The sequence below is a fragment of the Pezoporus occidentalis genome, unplaced genomic scaffold (assembly GCF_034315485.1).
Source record: "Pezoporus occidentalis ecotype Australia unplaced genomic scaffold, CSIRO_AGI_Poc_V1 ctg51, whole genome shotgun sequence".
Lineage (NCBI taxonomy): Eukaryota > Metazoa > Chordata > Aves > Psittaciformes > Psittacidae > Pezoporus > Pezoporus occidentalis.
The window spans coordinates 2,600,343-2,622,097 of NW_026915847.1; the positions used below are offsets into that span (position 1 = coordinate 2,600,343).

The 21,755-nt window shown below is 47.4% G+C and overlaps 1 protein-coding gene across 4 annotated transcripts in view; it reads right to left on the minus strand.

Annotated features, from left to right (window-relative positions):
- Positions 1-131: 131 nt before the first annotated feature.
- The window catches only part of MAML3 (mastermind like transcriptional coactivator 3), a 277,279-nt gene continuing 255,655 nt past the window's right edge, over positions 132-21,755 (minus strand). For 3 of the 4 annotated variants that reach the window (XM_062637227.1, XM_062637226.1, XM_062637229.1), the window contains 3 exons: positions 7,208-7,456; positions 5,604-5,691; positions 132-2,288 (listed from right to left, as the gene is read on the minus strand). In XM_062637227.1, coding sequence (XP_062493211.1) covers positions 1,297-2,288; positions 5,604-5,691; positions 7,208-7,456 — 1,329 coding nt within the window. In that variant the 3' untranslated portion in view covers positions 132-1,296. The remainder of the gene's footprint in view (positions 2,289-5,603; positions 5,692-7,207; positions 7,457-21,755) is intronic. The other variant, XM_062637228.1, reaches the window with a different exon arrangement.

Sequence of the window (21,755 nt, forward strand, 5' to 3'; positions counted from 1 at the left end):
ATTTTACCCATTCGTCAATGACCTTTACAGTAGTCCTTCATTGGTCCCTGTTCTTCCAATACTGCAGTGAACTTTACTCCAGCAAACCAGAGAGATTAAACCAAACATCTGTTTAAAACTGATTTCAGGTTGCATATAATGCCACATCGATAGCCCACACACCCCAGGGTAATCCTGCCTGACAAACTTGCGCTTTTCAAGAGGAGAGGAGGAATTCAATTCCACATGCCAAACTCTCCCTGTACATTTTCTTTTGCCTGTTTTCTCCTCCCCTGCCTGCCCCTTTGTGGCAGTTGTTGCTCACCTGAATAAAGTGCTGCCAACTCACCTTGCTTTACACTGAAGTATAAGAGGGGAAGGAAGTGAACTGAAAACATACTCGGGAGGAACAAGAGAGAGCAACATGCTGAGGTCCTGAGCTGATGTCTCTTGGTACCTCTTAGCCCTTCAACACCACTCATAGCTGCTGTTCTGCATCCCCAGGCAACAGATATGTGCCAAAGCACTCTGACAAGGAAGCACTATTGTGAGTCCCAAGGGGATTAATCAGTTCATTAAGTTAACCTAAGCCATATCCAGCAGCAGTCCCATAACCAAACTGTCCTCACCATGCTGCCATGTTCATGTTCTCCTACACCTTTATTGGATTTTTATCACTCTGTGGTGAAAATGGTGACCTCCCTGTGACTGTTTAGGTTTGTCAAGTGTGTGCTTCACATCTGCTTGTGACAGCCCAGAGCCAGCCCTGTGGGCCTGGCTATGGCTCACCAAGACCTGCCTGCTCCTGGGATTAAACCTGTTTCCAACCAGGGCCCGTGCAATCACTCATGGACATCTTTAGGCTTTGCTCCTGCCTGTTTCCATCTGCTCCCCTGAAAGCTGCAGTGTTTACAGTTACATGAGGTGGGAGAGATTGGGACCACCCCACACCACTGTGCAATGAAGCCTTGTTTCAGTGGGAAAGAACACGTTTTCCCAACCAGAGGCATCAGCTGGCTTTTCCAGTTTCCCCATCCTGCCCCCTGCTCCCCACACACACAGTGGGTGCTGCCACGCAACACAGATTGCTTGGTGGAAGTCCTGGGATGTCGATGTTTTCATCATCCCTGAATCTTCCAAAGTTGGCTACAGATCAGCTCAGTTTGCACAATAAAAAAAAAAAACAAGCAGAAAACAAAATAACCCCAGACCAAACCAATTCAAACAAAAACTCCAACAATCCAAGGATGGGGAGACATCCAACTCTCTTTGCGTTTTCAGATGGAACAACCAAAGCTCCAGACTATACAAGCCCATTCACTGGGGGTTTCCGAACAACTCATCAAGTTCTTGTATCCACTCATCCCCTGGTCCACTCTTAATAATGGAGTCCACGAGGTCTGCGCCCTCGGCTAAACTGGAGAATGACCCCCCTGCTCCTTCATTACTGTAGTTGTAAGATAAGTCCTGAGTGGGATTCCTCTCGTAGGCCTGCCCTGGGCCGCTCTGAGCAAAGTTACCACCTGGCATTTGCTGCGTTGGAGGCTGACTAAAGCCAGACATCGTGGGGACACCTTGGCTTATTGCAGGCATCACCATTGGCCTTGCCTGGCCAGCACCCTGCTGCCCAGGTAGTGGTTGCAGCAGTTGTCTTCCCATCGCTGGGTTCAGGGCTCTTACTGTTCCACTTGTGTCCACAACTGTCTGATTAAGCCCTTGTGGGAAATGGTGCTTGGACAGCCGCGGCTGCCCAGACTGCATTGGGTACGTTGTGCCATTATTGAAGGGCCCCATTTCACTGCTAGTCCTTCCAGGTATACCTTGCAAGCCTCGCTGCTGCCAGTTTTGTGTTCCCTGAGGGACAGTCCCCATCAGGTTTTGAAGTCGTGGTGCTTGTGGCCTGGGTAAGACCTGGCCCCCAGCTCCTTTCATCTGCTGCTGGTGCTGGGGAAGAGCAGAGTTTACCATCATGTTCTGACCAAAATTGCCGACCATTCCCACTGCTTGTCCAGAGGCAGGCTGCCTTGTTCCCTGGCCTGCGCTATGTGCCATGTTCATGCCACTTTGGTTTGGGTGCTGCAACATTTGGCTCATCCCTGTGCTCATACTGTACATTCCCGGCTGGCTGGAAGAGGCGTTGCTGTAAGGAGCCATGCCCATGTCTGACTGGCCTGCGGTCGAGGGCAGCGTGCTTGTGCTCTGGGAGGGACCCATTGCCATCATGCTCACGTTCTGCGCCATCATTCGGGATGTCCTCATGCTCTGGAGTGCTGCCTGGTTTCTTACAGCTGCTATATCCTGGGGAGAACCTACACCAAAAAGGAAGGAAGGGAATTAAAAAACACAACCTTGTAAATCTTAATTAACGATAACAGAGAATCTGTAGCAGCCTTCTGCACCACAGCAGGATTTCAGATGGCTGTGCTTTCTGAGTGAAGAAGTTATTGTTTCCCATGGAGATTAGCAGAGCTAGAAGGTTATCCATCCTTGGGAGGTATGCTTGCTGCCTAATGTTAGTTGCATTTCAGAGGTGATGCGTTCCCCACCTCACACTGGCTGCAGCCTCTGTCTTGACCTGACAAGTCCCCTCTCCTTGAAGTCAACAGTCAAAACAGCTCAAGTGCTACCCTAATCAAGAATCACTGCCTGCATTAGGTATTCTACTTGTGAAGCAGTATGCTGCTCAGCAGAGAATACCATCAATGCAGGCGAGTAGGCTAATTTCCCTTAAGGCCTAAAATGAGGCTGGCAAGGTTAAAAGGTCAATGATTTACTCTCTAAGTAATTCTCAATTATGACAATTTGGGGATATGCACCCAAAGGGATTCATGGCTTCAGATTCTTGAAGAATTGAGGCAGCACAAGTGCATGATTATAGCCATGGTTGCCTCCCTGATGATAACTGCTCAGGTGCCTGAGCTAGGCAGACACAGAAGATGCAGCACTAAAACAGGCCTGCCTTTCTCTTACCTCACTAGCACCAGAGATTAAAGTTTTAAGAAGTGACATGGGAGTCAAAGTGCCCTTTCAAAACTAAACCTGATTCTTTCCTTTTGTGTGTATTTTTTCATCCAGGATCAATGACAATGTGCACCCTCCCCCATGAAAAAATTAGTCCCTAAGACTTCAAAGTTGCATCCACACTGTAATTCAGTAGCACTTATCTTCTTCAGATAAGCCTAATTCAGCTTCTAGTAAGTGAGGAAGCTTCCAGTGGTCTTCAATGGCAGCAAAGCAGCTGAACTTCAGTTTACCATTTGAAGCTCTCTCTTAAATATCTCCATTGTCTTTCAAAAATAAGCCTTGAAAATGGAAATGTCAGACTCAGAAGGCAAATCAATTTTTTAATAGCTCAGGAGGCATAAATGAATGGATTTTCTATATCATTGTTACTGATTAAGTCCATGGAAAGAAGAAAAATTGTTTTTTGTGGACACTTACAGCAGGGAGAGTGTATTACTGAATCAATAGTATAAGCACATTTTACTCCACCTTAGGCCAGTGATGGGAAACCAGAAAATCCTAACCTCGTTAAATTCCACACCGTGGCAGATAGCTGAACCATCCTTGTGTCTTCCTTTCAGGGGTGACGGGAGCTATCGATCCCTGGGAAGCCAATATCCCTCTGTATTTATTGTCGTTATTTAAAAACAATCACTGGAGCTCTGATTACGCCATGGGTTCATTGTGGCCTTGAGTCACTACCATCCTCAACTACATACAATACCCTGCTAGTGAAACTGTGAGAGGGTGAGGCACACAATTACATCCAGCTCACACATTACTAAATGCAAGATGTAAGTATGAGATGGTTGTTTTAAGAGCCGCGAACTGTGCAACAAAATCTGACTGTTCTTAACTTGGCCCCTATGTGTTGTTCCTTGGTGGCAGACAGCATCCATGGAGAACAGAGAGTACTGGGCCCTGTCATTTACATTGGCCTGGCTTCTGTGAGGAATGGGAATGAAGAAAGGAAGTGCCATTTCTCCAGTTTTGCACATAATGAACGGGATGGCTACACTGCCTTTCTGTCACAGCAGGATAAGCTTCTGGAGGATGCTTTTAGCTCCAGTGTACAGATAAATGAAACACGTTGTAGCATGAAGAGACACTATCTGGATCTTGCTTGAACGGGGCAAACGGAGTGGTAGCTTTTACTTTTTCCATGATAGCAAACTGTTTCCATAATGACTGGCACTGGGGTGCCCTTGATTTTTGTTCATTTAGATCACCTCCTTCTCCTGTGATTAGAGGCAGCCTTATTTTACAGTGCCTCCAGCAAGCGCTGAAGATACAGGCAATGTCAAACCCTTACATAATGCATCTCCAGCTATTTTTAAATTGAAAATGGCAGTTGAACACCTCCAAAGGAGTCACCACCAGCAAGTCGTTCACACACTAGTTCCATTAACTATCATGTTTGGCATAAGAGACAGGAGATCAGACAAGGAGTAGTTAAAAGAGAGATGCAACAGATTTTAAGACTTTGGGCCACCTTCTGGTCTCATTTGCACATAACCTACTGCACAGGATTACATCCTTGTGACAAAATAGGAAAAATAGTGAAATATTTATATTTAAATCAGCTCATTTATGAAAATTAATTCCTTGCTCTGTCAGATTAGCCTAAACTCTCTTCTCCATTTCTTTTAAATAATACATATGAAGGCAAGGCTTCAAAGAAGCATTAATGCAGAAAGATTTTACATGTGCATCTCAATGTGTGGCAGTGTGCACGTACATTTGGATTTTGCAAATGCATTATTAGGGGGAAAAAAATAATTTTATCCAGAATTTATGCTGCCAAAGATGAATGAGAAGGCAATTAGAAGGAGCCACTCTGATATATACTGGCAGAAGATGTGACTGCCTGTTGGCTTCCTGGGTAGGAGAACTGCAATCCGCTTGCCTTCCTTGGTTTCTCTTGCAGTTACATGACACTATCATAACTACATAGGCAGGTGCATGTTTGCTTCATGTCTATTTAGAATCCATGGTTAGTGAAGACATTTAGCTGATGCTTTGTACCTAAAAAAGCTCAGAATTAACTTATTTTTCTAAGCCAAAATGACTATACTTACATTATTCAGTTATCTGTGAACACACTGAATACTCTTTGAGCTTTTTTGAGTTCATTAAAATCCTCCATTTCCACGTCAGATATTTCACTGACAGATATTTCTCACATTTATCAGTCACTTCTCCAGATAAGGATGACCTCTCTGAAATTTTCTGCTTATCAAACTATAAAGTGGGGGATGAAGAGGGCTAACACCAAGATACAGTGAGAGACACTAGGTGGGAAAGAAAAAGAGCGTAATGAGAGTTGAGTCAAACAAGGTAAAACCATAGGATCCAGATGTGAAAGAGGCAAAACAGATGTCAAATAACAACTGCAGCTTCTGCTGAGGGGAGCAGAGGGGAAATTGGAAACTCAACTAAACACACAAACCTGGGCATTCCCCTTTGGTAAAACATGTGGTATGTGCAAGTGTGCAATGGCCTGTCTTCCTATTCTGGCACACTGCTTAAACCCTGGTGTCCACAAAATACATGAGCTTTCACATGCCTGCTACAGGGGCAATACGTTGGCTCCAATATAGGAAAAAGAATTTGACTTTTACCTTGGAACTGATTGACCTGTTGCACTGGATATGGGCTCCGCTGTTGCTGCAGGTGCTGCCGAGGCAAATGTGACTGCTGCTGCAACTGCTGGAAATGAACAAGGGAAAGAGAGCAGACAGAAAAAGATGGTTAATTAGTGAGCTGTGAAAGGGGTTGCTGGCAAAAGTATTGCAGCAGAACTGCCGCATTTCTTATCTAACAAGCCACTCTGCAGAGACAAGCAGAGCCATTTGAAGAGTCCTCCTGAGAGCACTTGGGCTACTCAGCACAGAGTCCTTTTGGTTCAGAAAGGAATAAGCACTGAGGCTAACATCATCTCTCCTTGCTTACAGCCACTTCATCTTGACCTCTACAGTGTGAACTTCACTGTCTTCAGGCTGAGAGGGAGGGATATGAATAAACTTTGCTCACCTAGGTCCAACTGTAGCTGCACACCCTGTCCCTCTCCCAGCCCTGCCAAGGTCTAGGGATTTGTGTTCCTGGGACAAGACTTTCCTCCACCTCTGCACTCAAAACACTCAGCTGCAAGGAGTAATGCATCCTGACCTCAGCACTGCAGCCTAGGATCAGCCCTGAGCCAAAACAGAAATGGCTATTGAGGCCATTGTGCTTCAGGGAATGGTATTTGGGGAGCAGGTAAAAGGCCTCCCTCCCTTGATCCAGCCCACACTGCTCCTCTGTGGTTATTTGCTATGAGTACTCATGCATCTAAAACAGAATCAAGAGCTGATTATAAAAACAGAGAGTGTGTTTACCAGAGCTTTCAAAGCCTAGGGTATACTCAACTAAGCACTTACTGAAAGGACACGTCTTGGTGCTTCATCTGCAGCTGTACAAACATTGTGTTCAAAACCAAGGATGTGTAATGGAAGTAAGAGAGCGGCAAAGATGGGAAAGAAGCAAGTACTAATCCCTATGTTCATAAATATGTGTTATCAAAAAGGTAAAGGGAACCTTGTTAGGCACAAAACACCCAAAAGCTAGAAGCCTGAGCACTGTGACTGTTGCTTTTCATCTACCTCAGCACATTTGCTAGCCTCAGCCTTGTATTTTCTTCAACACTTTCAGGTTTGCCTTCAGCAGCCAAGCCCATGACTGGCTCTTGAATGGGCCTCACCCATGATGGGGGATCATCTGGCTCCTTCCCTCCTTGCCACGGGCAGGGACACCTTCCACTAGACCAGGTTGCTCCAAGCCCCATCCAACCTGGCCTTGAACACTGCCAGGGATGGGGCAGCCACAGCTTCTCTGGGCAACCTGTGCCAGTGCCTCATCACCCTCATAGTGAAGAATTTTTTTCTAATGTCTAATCTGGATCTACCTTATTTCAGTTTAAAGCCATTCCCCTTGGAGCTGACTTTTCCGGTGTCTAAAATCCCATGTGACTGTCAAGCTCACCGCTGGGAACATGGGTAATATTTGCCAAGCTAATGGTAGGCCTGAGACAGATGCCTCTTTGAAAACATTCGCTGAAATACCACGATGGGAACTACAGAGAGAGCACTGCCAAACACAGAAAGAAGCACTGGCATTGCACTGCCTGGAGTGCTCATGCTCAAACATCAGCATGCACTGCAGCACCTGAGACAAATGGGTACTGTACCTGCTCCGCCAGGATCTGCTGCTGCTGCTGCTGCTGCCTTTGCTCTCTTAGAAACTGTTGTTTCTGCTGTTCTATCACATGGAGCTGGGCCCTCTGCTCAATCAGTATCTGCTTCATGATGGCTGCTTGAGGTTGGTTTCCTAGGAAGGGACCCCCAGAGCTCGTGCCTGTGACCACGCTGCTGGAGCCCGGTGGGACAGAAGACTGCATAGGCCCCGTGGTCCGGGACAACCCCACTTGATGCTGCTCCTGTGCAAAGGGAGAAAGAAGGCCTCATTACTCATGGTGATCCGTAGGCAAAGGAAATAAAGGCTCATTAAGAACAAGCATTGAGTTTATGGGTGAAGACTAGAGCTTGAAGAAATTAAGAGTCCTTGGAAAGATGCTTATGACCAAGCTCACAGCGACTGAGCAGCAGGTTCCTCTTTTCTCCTGGAGGGCAAAACCCCTGGCAGATAAAGCAAAAGCACTTTGCCACTCATTAATAACACAATGATAAAGCTGGCTACCATTCAGGACACGTAACTTCAGAGTCATGTTTTTCTAAACTTTTTCTTCCCCATCATGGAGACAAGTGTATTTTCTCTCCCTTTCCATTTCCCTTTCTCGCAAGCAGCAGTTTCACACAGTTCTCTGGACTGAGGAGCTGAGGTTTTAGACACACAAAACGAACAGCAGGAGCTGGCAGCATTAATTTCCCCCTATACTGCACCAGAATCTCAGGATTTAAGCACATCATGTGTTTTATTTGAGGTTTCTATCCTGCAGCAACGGACCAACAGCATGCGGCTGAAAGGACTCAGGCGGGTGATGCCCCAGACACCTTCCCCTAAACCCACCCGCCTTTCTCTCGATGTTTCAATTTGCTGCCTTTTAGCGCCGCGAAAATGAAGCGCCACGAAAATGGAGCGCCACAAGGCCAGGGGCGACCGCACAGCCGCCCCCTCCCACCCGAGGCTGCAGGGCGGTCGGGAGCTCAGCCGGCAGGGGGCCAGGTTCTCCCCCAGCACCGTGCCCGCCCGGGCTCCCGCCTCCGCCGCCCGCCGGCAGGTGTCGCTGCCCGCCCGGGGACCGGCGCGGCGGGCGAGGGGAGCAGGGGGGCGGCGGGACCCGGCCGCGGGGGTCTGCAGCGGTGCTCGGAGCGCCTTACACCCGCCCCCGGGCTGTCCCTCGTAGCCGCCGGGGGCTCCCCGCTGCAGGGCAGGCAAGGACGAAACGCTTCCCTTCGGCGCTGCGGGGGGGCCTCGCTCAGACGCGGGCGGGCGGCTAGGGCCGTGTTTAGCAATAACGACCGGGGGTATTACAAAGCAGCAGGTGCAGCGCTCGGTCCCCAGCCTTTACTCCGGGTGCTCCTTCCTGTAAGAGAGCCGAAGGATTTTTCTCTTCTCATCTATGTCCCACCCAGCAGCACCCGTGCTCCCCGCACTGCCAACCCCCACCGTGTCTCCTGGCCATGTTTGCTCTCTGCACCCCCCAGCATGAGCAGCTTGGAGCCCCAGAGCCGGTATCCTCACCATGGGGCTGGCTCTACGCACCCTGTCCGGCCTGGGCACTGCTGGGCAGCTCTCCGCCAGGCTGGGTAAGGCCTTAGCATTTGCTCACTAGAACCTTGCTGTTTTAGAGAGATGGGTGCTCATCCAAACCCATGAACTTGATGGGAAGGACCTCTGTCACTCCTAGGATCCTTTGCACAAAACATGCCAGGGGACCTGTGCGAGGCTTAGATTCATCTGCTTCATTCACAGTTTCAGTGATGCCAGTTACTGTGTAGATTGGGAACATACAGGAAAAGTAATCTTATGACACCTGCCCCAACCCAGTCAGTGAAAGGGTTAAAATCAGTGCTTGAGCATAGCCTGGGAAATTAGGATCAGCCTTTCTGCATGAAGGTCAGGTTTTCAAGCACCCTTCTGAGGAAACAGCAAAATACAGTTTGACCACATCTCTGCTTTGTGCAGATACTCCCTGAAGGGCTCTCTGCTGAAAGGCCTCTCTCCAGTATTTAGGTTCCTTCTTGTTTTAACATCTGCCCTGGTTTGGAAGGTCCCTCCCTGCGCCTCCTTCCACTTCTCCCTGATCCCACCCCTGTCACTGAGCTCCCACTTTCCTTGCTCTGGGGGGGACATGCAGACATCAGATGTCTCCAGCAGAGCTGATGGTGAAGGCTTTTTCCTACCACCTCCTGGCCCTCCCCCGACTTCTGATGAAGTCATCAAGCTACAGATTGCATAACTGATGCACAGGACTATCTTGTGTTATACTGGGAGGTGGGCCAACTGCTTCCATTTATAGACAAAAGTGATGCCACACTGCCAAATAATGGAGCCTTTGCTGCAGCCACTACAAGGAAAAAGCGAAGGGAAGGGGAACCAAAGGATCCAACGGGCATGCTGTGAAATGACACCACTCAGAGCTTCCTCTACCCAGCCTCAGCGCACAGCTGAGCCAAAGACCTCCCTAAATCACCTTCACAACAACCTCACTGCAGAATTACTGTCCTGGCTCTTATGCCCACACGGGTATGGCTGAGGGACACATGCAGCCCACAGTAATGCATTGCATCCTGTATCGTATTACACTGTCAGCTAATCCCAGAGCTTGAAAAGGAAGAAAGCTTTGAAAGGAGCCAGGCCAGCTGACATGAGCCCTGTGCAGCAGCTGGAGGAAACATGAGGATTAGCACAAAGGTGTTACTTCCAGTCTCGTGTGTTTAGTCATTTCAAGGTACAAGAGTTTACCTACTCATAGCAAAAACTTCCTGCTTCCGGTTTTAATAACAGGTTTAAAGCCAAGCCTTCTCCATCAAGCCAGAACACCACCCTCCTGCCCAGCATATTTCTTCTCTTTTCCATTTCTTTTGGCAAAAGCTCTTCCCAGCCAATGATGAAAGGCCACAGCTTACATCACCGGGAGCAGCCCTGCGTTGTGTCTCCTGGAAACGGGAGCACAGCCCAGGCAAAAGGTCTCCACAGGCAGGAAAATGCTTCCTCGCCCCTGGGAGCAGAGCCCTTTACCAGGAGCTGTGAACCTCCAATGGGGAGTTATACAGCCCTGCCCTGTCACAGCAGTGACACAGGGCCATGTGGGCTCACAGGTTGTTCAGCTGCCCACCCTCCTCCCACTGTCCCTGCTGGAGCTCCAGCACGAGATGAAGCCTGGAAGTGGGCTGGGGATACATGTATGTGGTGGGAAACTGGCAATGAAAGAAGCAACACCGGGCTCTACACAGCCACCTCTTACAAACCGTGTCTGCTCCAGCCCAGATGCAGTCTTACCATGGGAGCAAAGCACCAAGTCAGGTAACTCTGGCTAAGCGCAGCACTTACACAGTCATAGAGCTTCAAAACCGAACTAATCCAAGCTCCACTGACAACTCTGCTCCTGCTCTGCCTGCCAGCTCCTCATCCTCCTGCTGCACCCTGAGCCTTCCTGCCCCTAGACCTCCTGCTCCTTCTCCTCATTCCCTGCTGTTCTTTTCTTACAGAATGGTTAGAGTTGGAAGGGACCTTAAAGATCACCCAGTTCCAACCCCCCTGCTACAGGCAGTGACACTTTCTACTAAGACCAGGTGGCTCAAAGTCCTGTTCAGCCTGGCCTTGAACGCTGCCAGCAATGGGGCAGCCACAACTTTTCCTTCCTACGCTCTCTGCTCTGCTTCTATCTTTTCCTTTCTCCATGCACTGGCACTGCTGCCTTTTCACTCTCCAGACACCCTTACCAGCTCACCAGCTCCTGGCTGCACATCACCTCCGCATCAGCCCATGCCCACAGCCTGACTCACTGCATGACTCAGGCTGCCGCTGCTTGGGAGGGATCCCCCGGGGATCCACAGCAGCAAGGGGACAACCCAGCTCTTTCCCTGAGGGCCCTGTTCATCCAGGGATGCCCTGCATGGGTGTAGGCACATAGTCCCCCAGGAGAGTGACAAGATGTCCTGGAATGGGAAATACACTGTATTCTCAGCCTGCCTCTCATCAGCCTGTTACACTGGGAAGACGGCACAGTGTGACTCCTGATTTTTCACGCTGGCTATTTTCAGCAACACCCAAAGCCACTGTGTACTACTTGCAGGCTGCAAACAGCTCTCTCTTGACAATGGTGGCTGGTGCAGAGTTACACATGCTCCGGTTGGAACCAGCAAAGCTGCAGCTTTGTAGCAAGGTGCTCACTGAGGGGCAGGGGAAGGTTACACAAGGGGCAAAGGTGCCACAGCCTCTTCCCGTGACCTGACCATGCTGCAGAACAAGTTCAACGCATGCACTGACCCTGGCTAAGCCTCCCAGGGACCCTCAAGCCACTTGCTTTAAAACAGCTCAGGGACAGAATCACGAATTCAACCCCTGCGAGTAAAACCAAGTATTGAAAGAGCCAAGTTGCCCTTCACAGAGCCAAAAAAGAACCACAACTTCCAGATGGGCAGCATAACACATCTGGTGGGTTTGTATAGTTGCAGAGCACCCAGTAAGATGAACTTTTGTAGGGATCTGGCTGTTTAGTTAATGCCTACAAAGGAGTTGCCCTCTGTTGACAATCTGATGCTTAGTTCAGCAACAGGAGGATAAATCCTGTGTCCTCTCTGTATTTCCAGGGACCTACTGGAGGGGATCATCCGCAGGAGTTCATGAGGTGATGTGTAGGCATATATATATACAGTTATGCACAGTAAACATAAATGACTTTAAAAAGAGAACTAAAGGGAGTGGAAAAGGTATTTTCCTCTTTGTCTCAAATCTTATATGCCTCTTCCTTACCATGCAGTGATTTATTCCATCCCATCATTCAATCTCCCAACTACAGCTAAAAGCAATCACACAATTTTCTTTCAGAACAAGCTGAATGACCACCAGCTGATGCTCCGAGAGCTGGGTGCGGGTAAGTGCAGACAGGGCCTGGCCAAGGCTACTCATCTGATGATGAAAGCCCTTGCACATGGTGAGGCAGCTCTGGTCCCTCTGTAGGCTGGGGGCAGAGCCAGACCCCAGGGAAAAGAGGCTGTTCCAGGCAATCAACAGAGGATGCATATTCTGTGCCTGGGAACAAAGCATTTCCCAAAAAGCTGAGGGAAGCAGAGACTTGAAAGAAAGGTCTTAATGTGCAAAATAGACAATTGGATGTAAATTCATGGTGCCATTCTGTGGTATGTGAACTAATGCAGTCATGGAATATATAAAAAAATGGAAGCGCAAATAGAAGCCAGGAGGTGGCCTATCCTGCACAGTACATGAGAAGAATGATACTAGAAAAATGTACACAACAGACATCTACATTTTAGAGTCAGAGCAGAAAAAGACACAATGATTTGAGGCAGAAAGTATCTGCACTTAAAGAGCTCAAACCATTTAGCTTGCCACAAAGAAAACTGAGAGATGCTTTGACGATGGCATATAAGAATACCTTCACGAGGGATTAAATCCTTTAAAGGATTCTACCCAGTGAAGAAGGCAGAACCAGAGAGAGGGCTGGAAGCTGGAGACAGTCCTGAATCAGAAAGAAGAATCAAATTTTTACACTATGATTTCATTACCCATCAGAAATGGCAGATCTCCATGTTCTGATGCCTTCAAGGATGACAGCCCTTCTGGATAAACACAACTTAGTGATGCGACTAATACCCTGCAATGTGTAAGGTAGAACAGCCCTGTGCTGCTGCTCCTCCTGCCCCACACTGATGTCAGGCTCACAGGCACTGCTCATTTATCATGGTACTGCATGCCTGTTTTGTGTATCTGTGTTATAAAAGGGGCTCTCCAACCTATTACTGAGATCAAAAATATGGCTCCATTTCCATAGACTATGTCACAGTAAAGCATCACCTCTACCTGCTGTTTTCAGAACAGCCTGAAAGCACGTTTCTATATTTCCCCCCAGATATTTCTATTCAGTTCCTTGTAATGTTCTTACTGATTGTGTCTGGCGGGAATCTTAATCCTCTCTCTAAATCAGGCTGCCCAGGGCAAAGCCACCTTTTGCAGAACTGTACCACCTGACAGACTAAAGGAATTACAAACCCATTCATTTCAGACTTTATTTTGCCTGGAAAGAGCTAGTGTTCAGCTAGGCTGAAGGGATGGAATTTGCCGGGTTTACAGCTCTGACTCCCGCAGCAGGCTCTGCAGAGCACATTGCGTTACCTGTTTCCTCTGTCACACAGTCTAAGGGAGGGGCTACCAATCTCCCTTCTCCTTTCTCCCCGGGCCCCTGGTTGCTATGGTCTTTCATACAGTATCTGAGCAAACAAGATCCCTCTGACGTTTGACACCAGACCTATGCATGCAGCCAATTTGTTTTCCTTTCACCTCCCTTCCCCTGCATTCCTCCTCCCTCTGTTTTCAATACAGTTTAGTCTTTCCACAGAACAAACAGGATCTGTTAGACTATTACCCGTGTACTTTTGTTTGTTCATCACAGGGACTACTTTCTTCATTTCTGGTGTTGAAATAGGTAACAAAGGGTTCTAAAACGAGCAGCTGTTTTTCTAATGTCATTTAAAAGCTGAAGACTTCCAGTAGTACCTGAAGAGGCCTACAAGAACTCTGTAAAGGGCTTTTTACAAGGGCAGGTAGGGATAGGACAAGGGGGAATGGCTTAAAACTGAAAGAAGGGAGATTTAGATTAGATATGAGGAAGAAATCCTTTACTATGAGTAAGGTGAGGCACTGGCACAGGTTGCCCAGAGAAGCTGTGGCTGCCCCATCCCTGGCAGTGTTTAAGGCCAGGTTTGATGGGGCTTGGAGCAATGTCGTCTATTGGAAGGTGACTGTGGCCCAGGGCAGGGGTTTGGAACTGGATCCCTTCCAACCCCAACCATTCTATGACTCTGTGACTCTAGCAGGTCTGTGAGGCAGCTGAGGCAGCTTCTGATGCTCCCACCCATTCCCTGCAATGGGAATGAGTCCTCCTGCTCTGCAGATGTCACCTGCTCTTGAGCCATTTGCACCAATGTTCACGGTCCAGTGAAACAGTGATTTACATACTTTTCTTGCAGGAGTGAAGTAATGGGGTTAATCAAGCCATTAATTTGACCACAGAGAGAAGGCTGCACAGACAAGTTTCTGTGAGGCAAGCCCGGGTGCGGTTTTACAGCGCATCAGTTGCTCAGAGGTTACTCCCACATACAGCTCCCCTCCTGCAGGAGCACGCAGCAGCCCTCCTTTCCCCGAAGAGCAGCCACTCGGCATCTGTGTTCATGAGGCCTGAGTGAGCTGGCACTGCGCCACAAAGCCCACCCCTAACTGGCCTCTTGGCACCATCTCTGCAGCTGTGCTCTCCATGACCACTGTTCTCCGTGCTTCAGCCCCAGAGAAGGGCTTGTGGCAGGGAGGGAAGCAGAAGAAACACCAAAGTGCCCAACCTTATATTTTATGCATATTATGAAGGCTGTAATTATTCCCCTCAAAGACTGCTGCAGGAAGCTGAGCCATCATGGCATTTCACAGTGCACCCTACCACTCTGTGAGCAAGCAGCAACCTTCGGGGAGCCACATGCAGGAGGAGAGAGTTGAAAAACCAGCCCACACCATGGCTTTTCCACAGCCTGTCCCTGCTGCCTTCTACTACAGGCATAGCTGAGGACTTTCAAAGGTACAAACCCGCTCCACAGGAGCTGTGGCTGCCTTCTCTGTGACAGCTTGGATCTGTCTTGCCAAATTTCCTGGGGCTTTGGAAGCTGCTCGGGGAGCAAAGCAGAGGGAAGAGCTGAGCTGATAGAAATTCTCCTGGTCAAGGATTTAGCTTTAATCAATGCCCCCTTCAAGTGCATCTTGGAGCAGGAGGGAGGAAAGCTAACGTGAAGTGTAAGGGTAATTATGGCTAAAGAGCTCCCTGGAAGGGGGAGAGAAGAAAAATGGAAGATGAAAGCAAGCAATGGTTAAAACAAACAGCCACACTGGGTCAGTGAAAAGGGGTAACAGAGGGAAAATGACACAGTAAAAATAAATGCTGTAAGAGAAAGAAAAGCTTCTAGCACACACAGGGAAAAAAGTGGGGCTTGGAAAAAGCAGAAGTATGAGGGAAAGATGCTTTAATGGAGCTCTGTAGCAGCAAACACCAACCCATGACCAGGCAGCCCCTTTTCTTCTAATGGCTAGAGCCTGTACTACATTATCACCTTGTACCCCATGGAATTTGCCATTTGTTGAGGTATTTCACAGAGCCTGGCTCCAGTTCATGCCTGGTAGAAGCTGCCTCAGGTCTCCTGTGGACCATTCTGGGTTTTTTTTTATGGTTTGTTTGGTTTTTTTTTAACTCCAGGTGAAATTTTGTTAAATTTCCACTTGGTTGTTTTGTTTGAACATAAACAAAAAGGTATTTTTCACACTTACGGGCGTTTTTCAGATCCCTTGCTCTGTGCTGTGATAGATGAAATCCCTTTCATTTTTAGAAATTCCAACTTGGCACTTGTGTTGCTCCTCAGCAAGCAGCATGTAATTTGCCAAGCCTGAAAGAATCCTGGCTGAGAAATAAACACAGTGGGCCATATGCTCTCCTTCCCATAGGCAGAAGGCACCTTACCTCAAAAACTGGGAAGAGGCTCCAATCGCCCCATGTCGTTGATTCTGCCAAGGCAAAAAAAAAAATCCCACAGATTTAGAGTAAAGGTTTGGGGCTCTCACAAAGCAGCCCTCTTTCTGCATGCCTCCAGGGACCTCCCCTACACTGTCCCTGACCCTGTGCTGGCTTCTAACGTGGCAGAAATGCAGTGAGGGGCTGGGGAGTATGTATGCCCTGGTGCGTGCAGTAAAGCTGTATTGTCTTTATCGGTGTTTCCTGGCACAACCTGAACGACCTGCAGGGCACAACAGCTCCTTTAATGCTACCGTTTTCTAGTTCATTCACATTGTGCCTTCATGGGAGGAAGACCACACACCTGAAGGACTCAGGTGAAGTGAGGACCTCTTTCCACTCCATGCCCACAAGAAACACAGTGGGAGAGCATGTCACATACGTGCAGTGCCTCTGGTTTCGGGTGGGCTCTGGCAGGTGACAAGTATGACTGATAAAAACACCACAGCAGATGCATTAGTGCTTATAGAATAGTCAACTCTACAGACTCATGTATAAATTCCATGGTCTTCCCCTGTCTGACACTGACTTCAAAGAGTTGGAATCACTCCCTTGTCTTTGGTTGCAGCCCTTCTGCAGGTGGCATTTCCACCTAAAATTGAGAACAAAATGTTTCCACAAGGTAGCCGGCAAGACCAAGGGAAGTGGTGCTCTGCTGCAGCTGCCCAGCAAAGCCACGTTATCATTGCTGTGGTTTCAGATAACTAGCTGCTGACAAGCTGAAGTGGCAGGGGATGGCACACCAGGTCTGTGACTCCATGAGTCAGCTCTCTTAACATCCTTGAATCCCCAGGCTACCCAGATCACCTGGTTCCAGTATTTGAAACACTTTTGATTTTCCTTGCACCTTGGATGTAGTCCTTGTGTATTGTTCAGCCACCTGGCTTTTGTTCTGACAATCTTATTAGCCCTAGTGAAAACTGAGACATATATACAACTGAAGCATACTGATTTGGGCCATACCTAGGTTGTCTTTAACCTTGACGTGCCCTTCACCTCATGGTTCCTCCCTTCTCTCTAAGGTTCCCATTATTTATATGGCTAAGGAAAACTCCACTATTGAATGAATTTCTTATGCAAGGTGTTAGCTCAGCTTTTGGCAGTACTGACTTTAACCCTAGACTTCTAGGTCTCTAGGTCATAGCGTGCTTTGCTGATCAAGCCCTTATTCACACCATCGGAGGCTTTCTGGATGTCCTTGATACCTTTTCTGAGGCAATTACTTGTCTCTAAAGCTTTAAACACCTTTTTTTTTTTTCTTTACTTCCTCCATACCATGAATGCTGTTTTGCCTCCTTTCTATCCTGCCATCTTCCTAATGCATACTCATGTTTGCCAGTTTAACTAGCCCTCACTGCTGCAATCCCAGCTGCTGTTCTGCAGCCTTTGACTCGATTCTCTAGTGCTGCCTTCTCCTGCCTTCACCGGAGACAGGCCTGTGCACAAGATTGTGCTGATCTTTCCCATGAGAGACTTAAAGTGAGACATGATCTTCCTCTCCCCCTGCCTTTCCTTCACATCCTGCCCAGCTCTCCCCTCCTGGCTGCAGAGGCAGTGGTCTCATCAGTGGTTCCCAGCCCTTTTGCTTGTTCTGGCGACCTCACTACTTCCTGTCTTCTCATCTCTTGCCCCCATCTGCTTCTTCCTTCTTTATACCTTGCCTCCTTTCACCCCTTCCCCTCACAGCACAAGGATGCTGTATCTTCATGCTTTTAAAAACATAAAGAAAATGCAAACAACCCTTGACTCTGAGTGACTCTCCAGCTTTCGCCCTCTCTCTCTGCTCACTGTCATCTCTAAGCTTATCAAGTGTGCTGCCTATGATTTATATGATTTAGACTGAATTTAGCCTCCATCTCCAACACAGATTCTTTTCGAAACAGGCTTTCACTTCTCGCCTGTCACAGAAACCACTATCACCGAGTCTCTAATATCCTGTCTGCCTGCAGCTGTGCACTGCTATGCCAGGCTCGCTGCCACAGCCAGACGGCTCCTTCCACTACCACTGACCACACTCCACTCGAAATCTGGTCCTCCCTTCCCAGTGGTCATACTTGACCCCAACACCTTCAGTTGCCTGCTCAGTGTTACTTGGATGCGTTCACCACTGCTCACTCTCCCACCTGGCACCATTCTGTGGGTCTGCGTCCTTGCCCTTCATCTCTTTTCCCTCTGACTCGTATCTCTGAGCAAGCTCACTCACTCTACGTACACATTCAAGGACCTTCTCTACACCACCAACTCACAGACTTACCTCTCTGTCCCAGCCAATTCCCATCTGTTCCAACTAAATTCATGCCCTGCCTCTGGGATCATTTTTTGGATATGTGTCAGCTCAAGCTCAAAGTAGGCTCTAATCCTACTCCCTAGGTCTCGTCTCCTTCCCATTTCTTCATCCCCATGGGTGACACCACCACTTGCCTGTCACTCAGCCCATGATATGGTTGTCATCTTTGCCTTGGCCCTCATTTTTGTTGCCCATCGTCTTGACTGTGCCATCACTCTCTCCTCAACCCTCTCTTGGCTTCCCCTGCCAAGCACCCTCCCTTGCTTTCAAATCCAGCTGCAGTATATGCCACCCCATGCATCATCTCTTATTCACTGCTGAGACTTTCTGTCACCTTATCATGACCCACTCTTTTCCACATGTTCCATTTTATCGAGAAGTGCCTTCATGCTTTCCTCCCTGCTGGATTTCATTCTGGGAAGAGATTCTCAAAATCGTACAAATCTGACCCTGAACTCTGGCCCCGGTATAGTTACATTCATAGAAATTCCTATCTCCATGATGTCCAGCAGTCTCTTCTGTTTCCCTTTACTCCCTGGTGTGTTTGTCTCCCTGTGTTACCTCTTATCTTACACTTTGGTTGGAAGGAAATATATCGTGAATCTACAGGGAGCTTAGTACAACAGGCCTCCTAAACTGTGACTGCCACTCAGAGGTGCTACCCACCCTAAGTGCAAGCAGTTACAAATACCACTTAAATCTGTGTACAGCTAAATATGCTATTTTATATTCTGGAGATGCGAGAACACCAACATTTCAATGTGCCCTTGCTCCACTTCTGCTTTTAAAGGACGCAATATTAGGATGAGTTGCTGTATGCTGAAAAAGTCAGGAAATGCTAAGCTACCATTCTCACAGCAAATGTAACTCAGTTGCATATGGTGAGACCCAAAGGTTATCACCAGATACAAGAACAGAGGATGCTGAACACATGCAAAGTGACCGCATTACTGTCATAGCAGATAGCCATGTCTTTGAACTTCTGTGCAGGTAAAATCTTACATGTTTTTCTGGGCTTTTAGAACTGTGGAAATGTGAAGCCCAACACTTTATAAATAAAAGTCAAAATGATGTTCTATAGCAAGTAACTGGTCCCAGCAGTAGCTTGTAACCCTCTTGGCAGAAGCACAGCTAATGGCAACACAAAATATTCCCATTGCTTCGTGAGTTCTGGTAGCTGTCAACTGAGAGAGGGATCTGCCGATCAGAGAAATCTGGGAAGACATCAGTGTGTCAGAACAAGTGAAAAGACTTGACACAGAGGGCACATTTTTGTTGAGTGATTTGCATTAGCACTTCTGGACAAATTCTACATTTCACATGCAATTCACAAACCAACAGCAGTGCTGCTAATTGGTGCAGTTGCCACTCAAGTGTGGTGCCTTGTTTGAGCTAGAGCTGACGTGAGTGAACACTACAGGCTGCTTTTTTGGGGAAAAAAAATGCAGCAATTATATTCTGTGGGCTTTGAGTTGGGTTCCCCCTGCCCCCACTTTCATCCTTGTAATTTCATTATCTCAATAATTTAAAAAGGAACTGGAAGAGAAAAACACAAACCTCAGAGAAGTCTTGTTGAAGTTATTAAGGGGAAAAATAACCCTGTTTGCAAAGAATGCCACCCTTCATTAATCTAACCTTCAACCCTAACCATCACTGTGAATTTGACTATGTCCCAGAGTGCCAACACAAAGCTACATATTGATCTGAAGAAAACAACAGCAAGTGGCAGAGTGCTAGTGATTGAAAATCCCAGCCACCAAACCAAGGCTGTGCTCCGCATGTATCTGAAATGCTGATGGGATGACAGAATCTCTCTGCTTCCTCTTAGGTGGCATTAGAAGTTATTTAACTGAAAACAGGACAGATCTCTCATCCATCATTCTTTATCCTTTGTAAAATTGTGTCTCCTGAGAAAAAAGAGCTTCCATAGTGCAGTTTTCTATTACCGCAGCTCAGAGTGCTCAGGCAGCTGCAGCTAAGCTGAAGGAAGGTTTGGCTGACTCCTTTTCATATGCTGGATGGTTATTTTTAGGCCATATTTCCTTTAGGCCCCTACAGTGCAAAATCCGAAGGAGCTAATGGGATTGGCAGGTGCATAGATTATTGGCGACCTCCTCTAGCCCAGCCTTCATATTTCCTTATGATATATTTTTCCTAATGCATAGTGAAAAAGGGAACAGCCTACAATTAGAGATCTTCCTAGCCACTCTTGATACTTTGTATATTCAAATCCTCAATGAGAAACCCATGTGCACAGTGAAAGATAGCATGACAAAAGCTATACATCTAGATCTAAATAGATCTAACACTGAAGAACTTGATTCTTAAAGGAGTGTTTTTGTTGCATCTCTACAGATAAATAGGTATCTGTAATGTAATTTCATTCTGACCCTGATCTTTCTGCAGCTGCAGGAATCCTGTCCCCTTTCTTTCTTCCCTGGAGATCTCCTTGGTCCCATCCTACTAATGGTCCAAGCTCACTGTTGTAGAAGTCACCAGCAAAAGCCACGTCTTGTCCATGGCTCCCAGATATGCTTTCCTCAGAAAAAAAAAGAGAAACTCCAGCGAAGCCTGGAAGTGTAACTCCCAACCCTGATCACAAGGATAGGATCCTTGATAGGGATGTCTCTTCATTCTCTGCAGGGAAGCACAAAACAGACTGTTGGGGAAACTGTTGTAATACATCTTTGTGGTATAAATAACTCAGCTTGGGCTTCCTTCTGCCCCACCCTGGGTTCTAGCCATAGTAGTAACCTTTCAGTGATGAATCCTGGTTTGGAGGCCCAACTACTGTGAGTATGACTGCGCAGTCATCTTCTCTCCCAGCCTCCCTCTGACCATCCCTCTAGTATTCACCTGTCAAGGCATGAAAACAGAAAGCCCCTGATATCCCCAGAGATACGAGTTGCCTCCTTCCTTCCAGATATTTATCCTTTGTCTGTATTCAGAAGACTTTGTCCAGAGAGCTGATATCTCAAACCCTTCATGCAGACAAGCAAAGGGTGCCTCTGTGAAAGCACAGGCTGTACTTCCCAATGGCAGGGCAGGGCTCCAATTTACCAACACATGGTGTGGCTGTTAGCTGTGATTCTACAAAACCTGCAGAGGATATCTGTGGCCCTCTTAACATCTTATTTCTGACATATGGAGGGACTGGAGAGTTTGCAGCTTCCCACCTGCTTAAATATAATTCACTACAAAACATCAAACAGACGCATTCAGCCCTTTGTAGACATATCATTACCTTATGTGTTCATGTACAGCACATCCGTAGCACATTGGCAGTACACCTAGTTAATGTGTGGGAGACTCCTAGGTTCAAAGCCTCCAGTGTTTCTTTTGTTCTCTAATGAATCCTTCTTTTGTTTAGCTCCCCCTCCCCTTAGGTTGTAGCTGTAACTCTGTCATTAGCATCTTAAAAATCTTTTCCTCCCAAACTACCTGCAATGCTGCAATAAGCTGGGAATATGCTAGGAAGCACCTAAATGAATCAAGATTCTTGCTTAAGACAGGTTTAACAGGTCTGGGTCACTGTTTTCAGCAGCACTGTTGCTTACGTGGCAAACTTGGTTAATCAGATATTCCCCTAAAAAGATCCCTGTGCCATATTCCAGCTGGTGAGCTGGGTTCATAATGTTTCAAATAAAAGATGCATTCGTGACTACTAGGAGTGTCACAATTTTTATGAGTCTCTGCAGA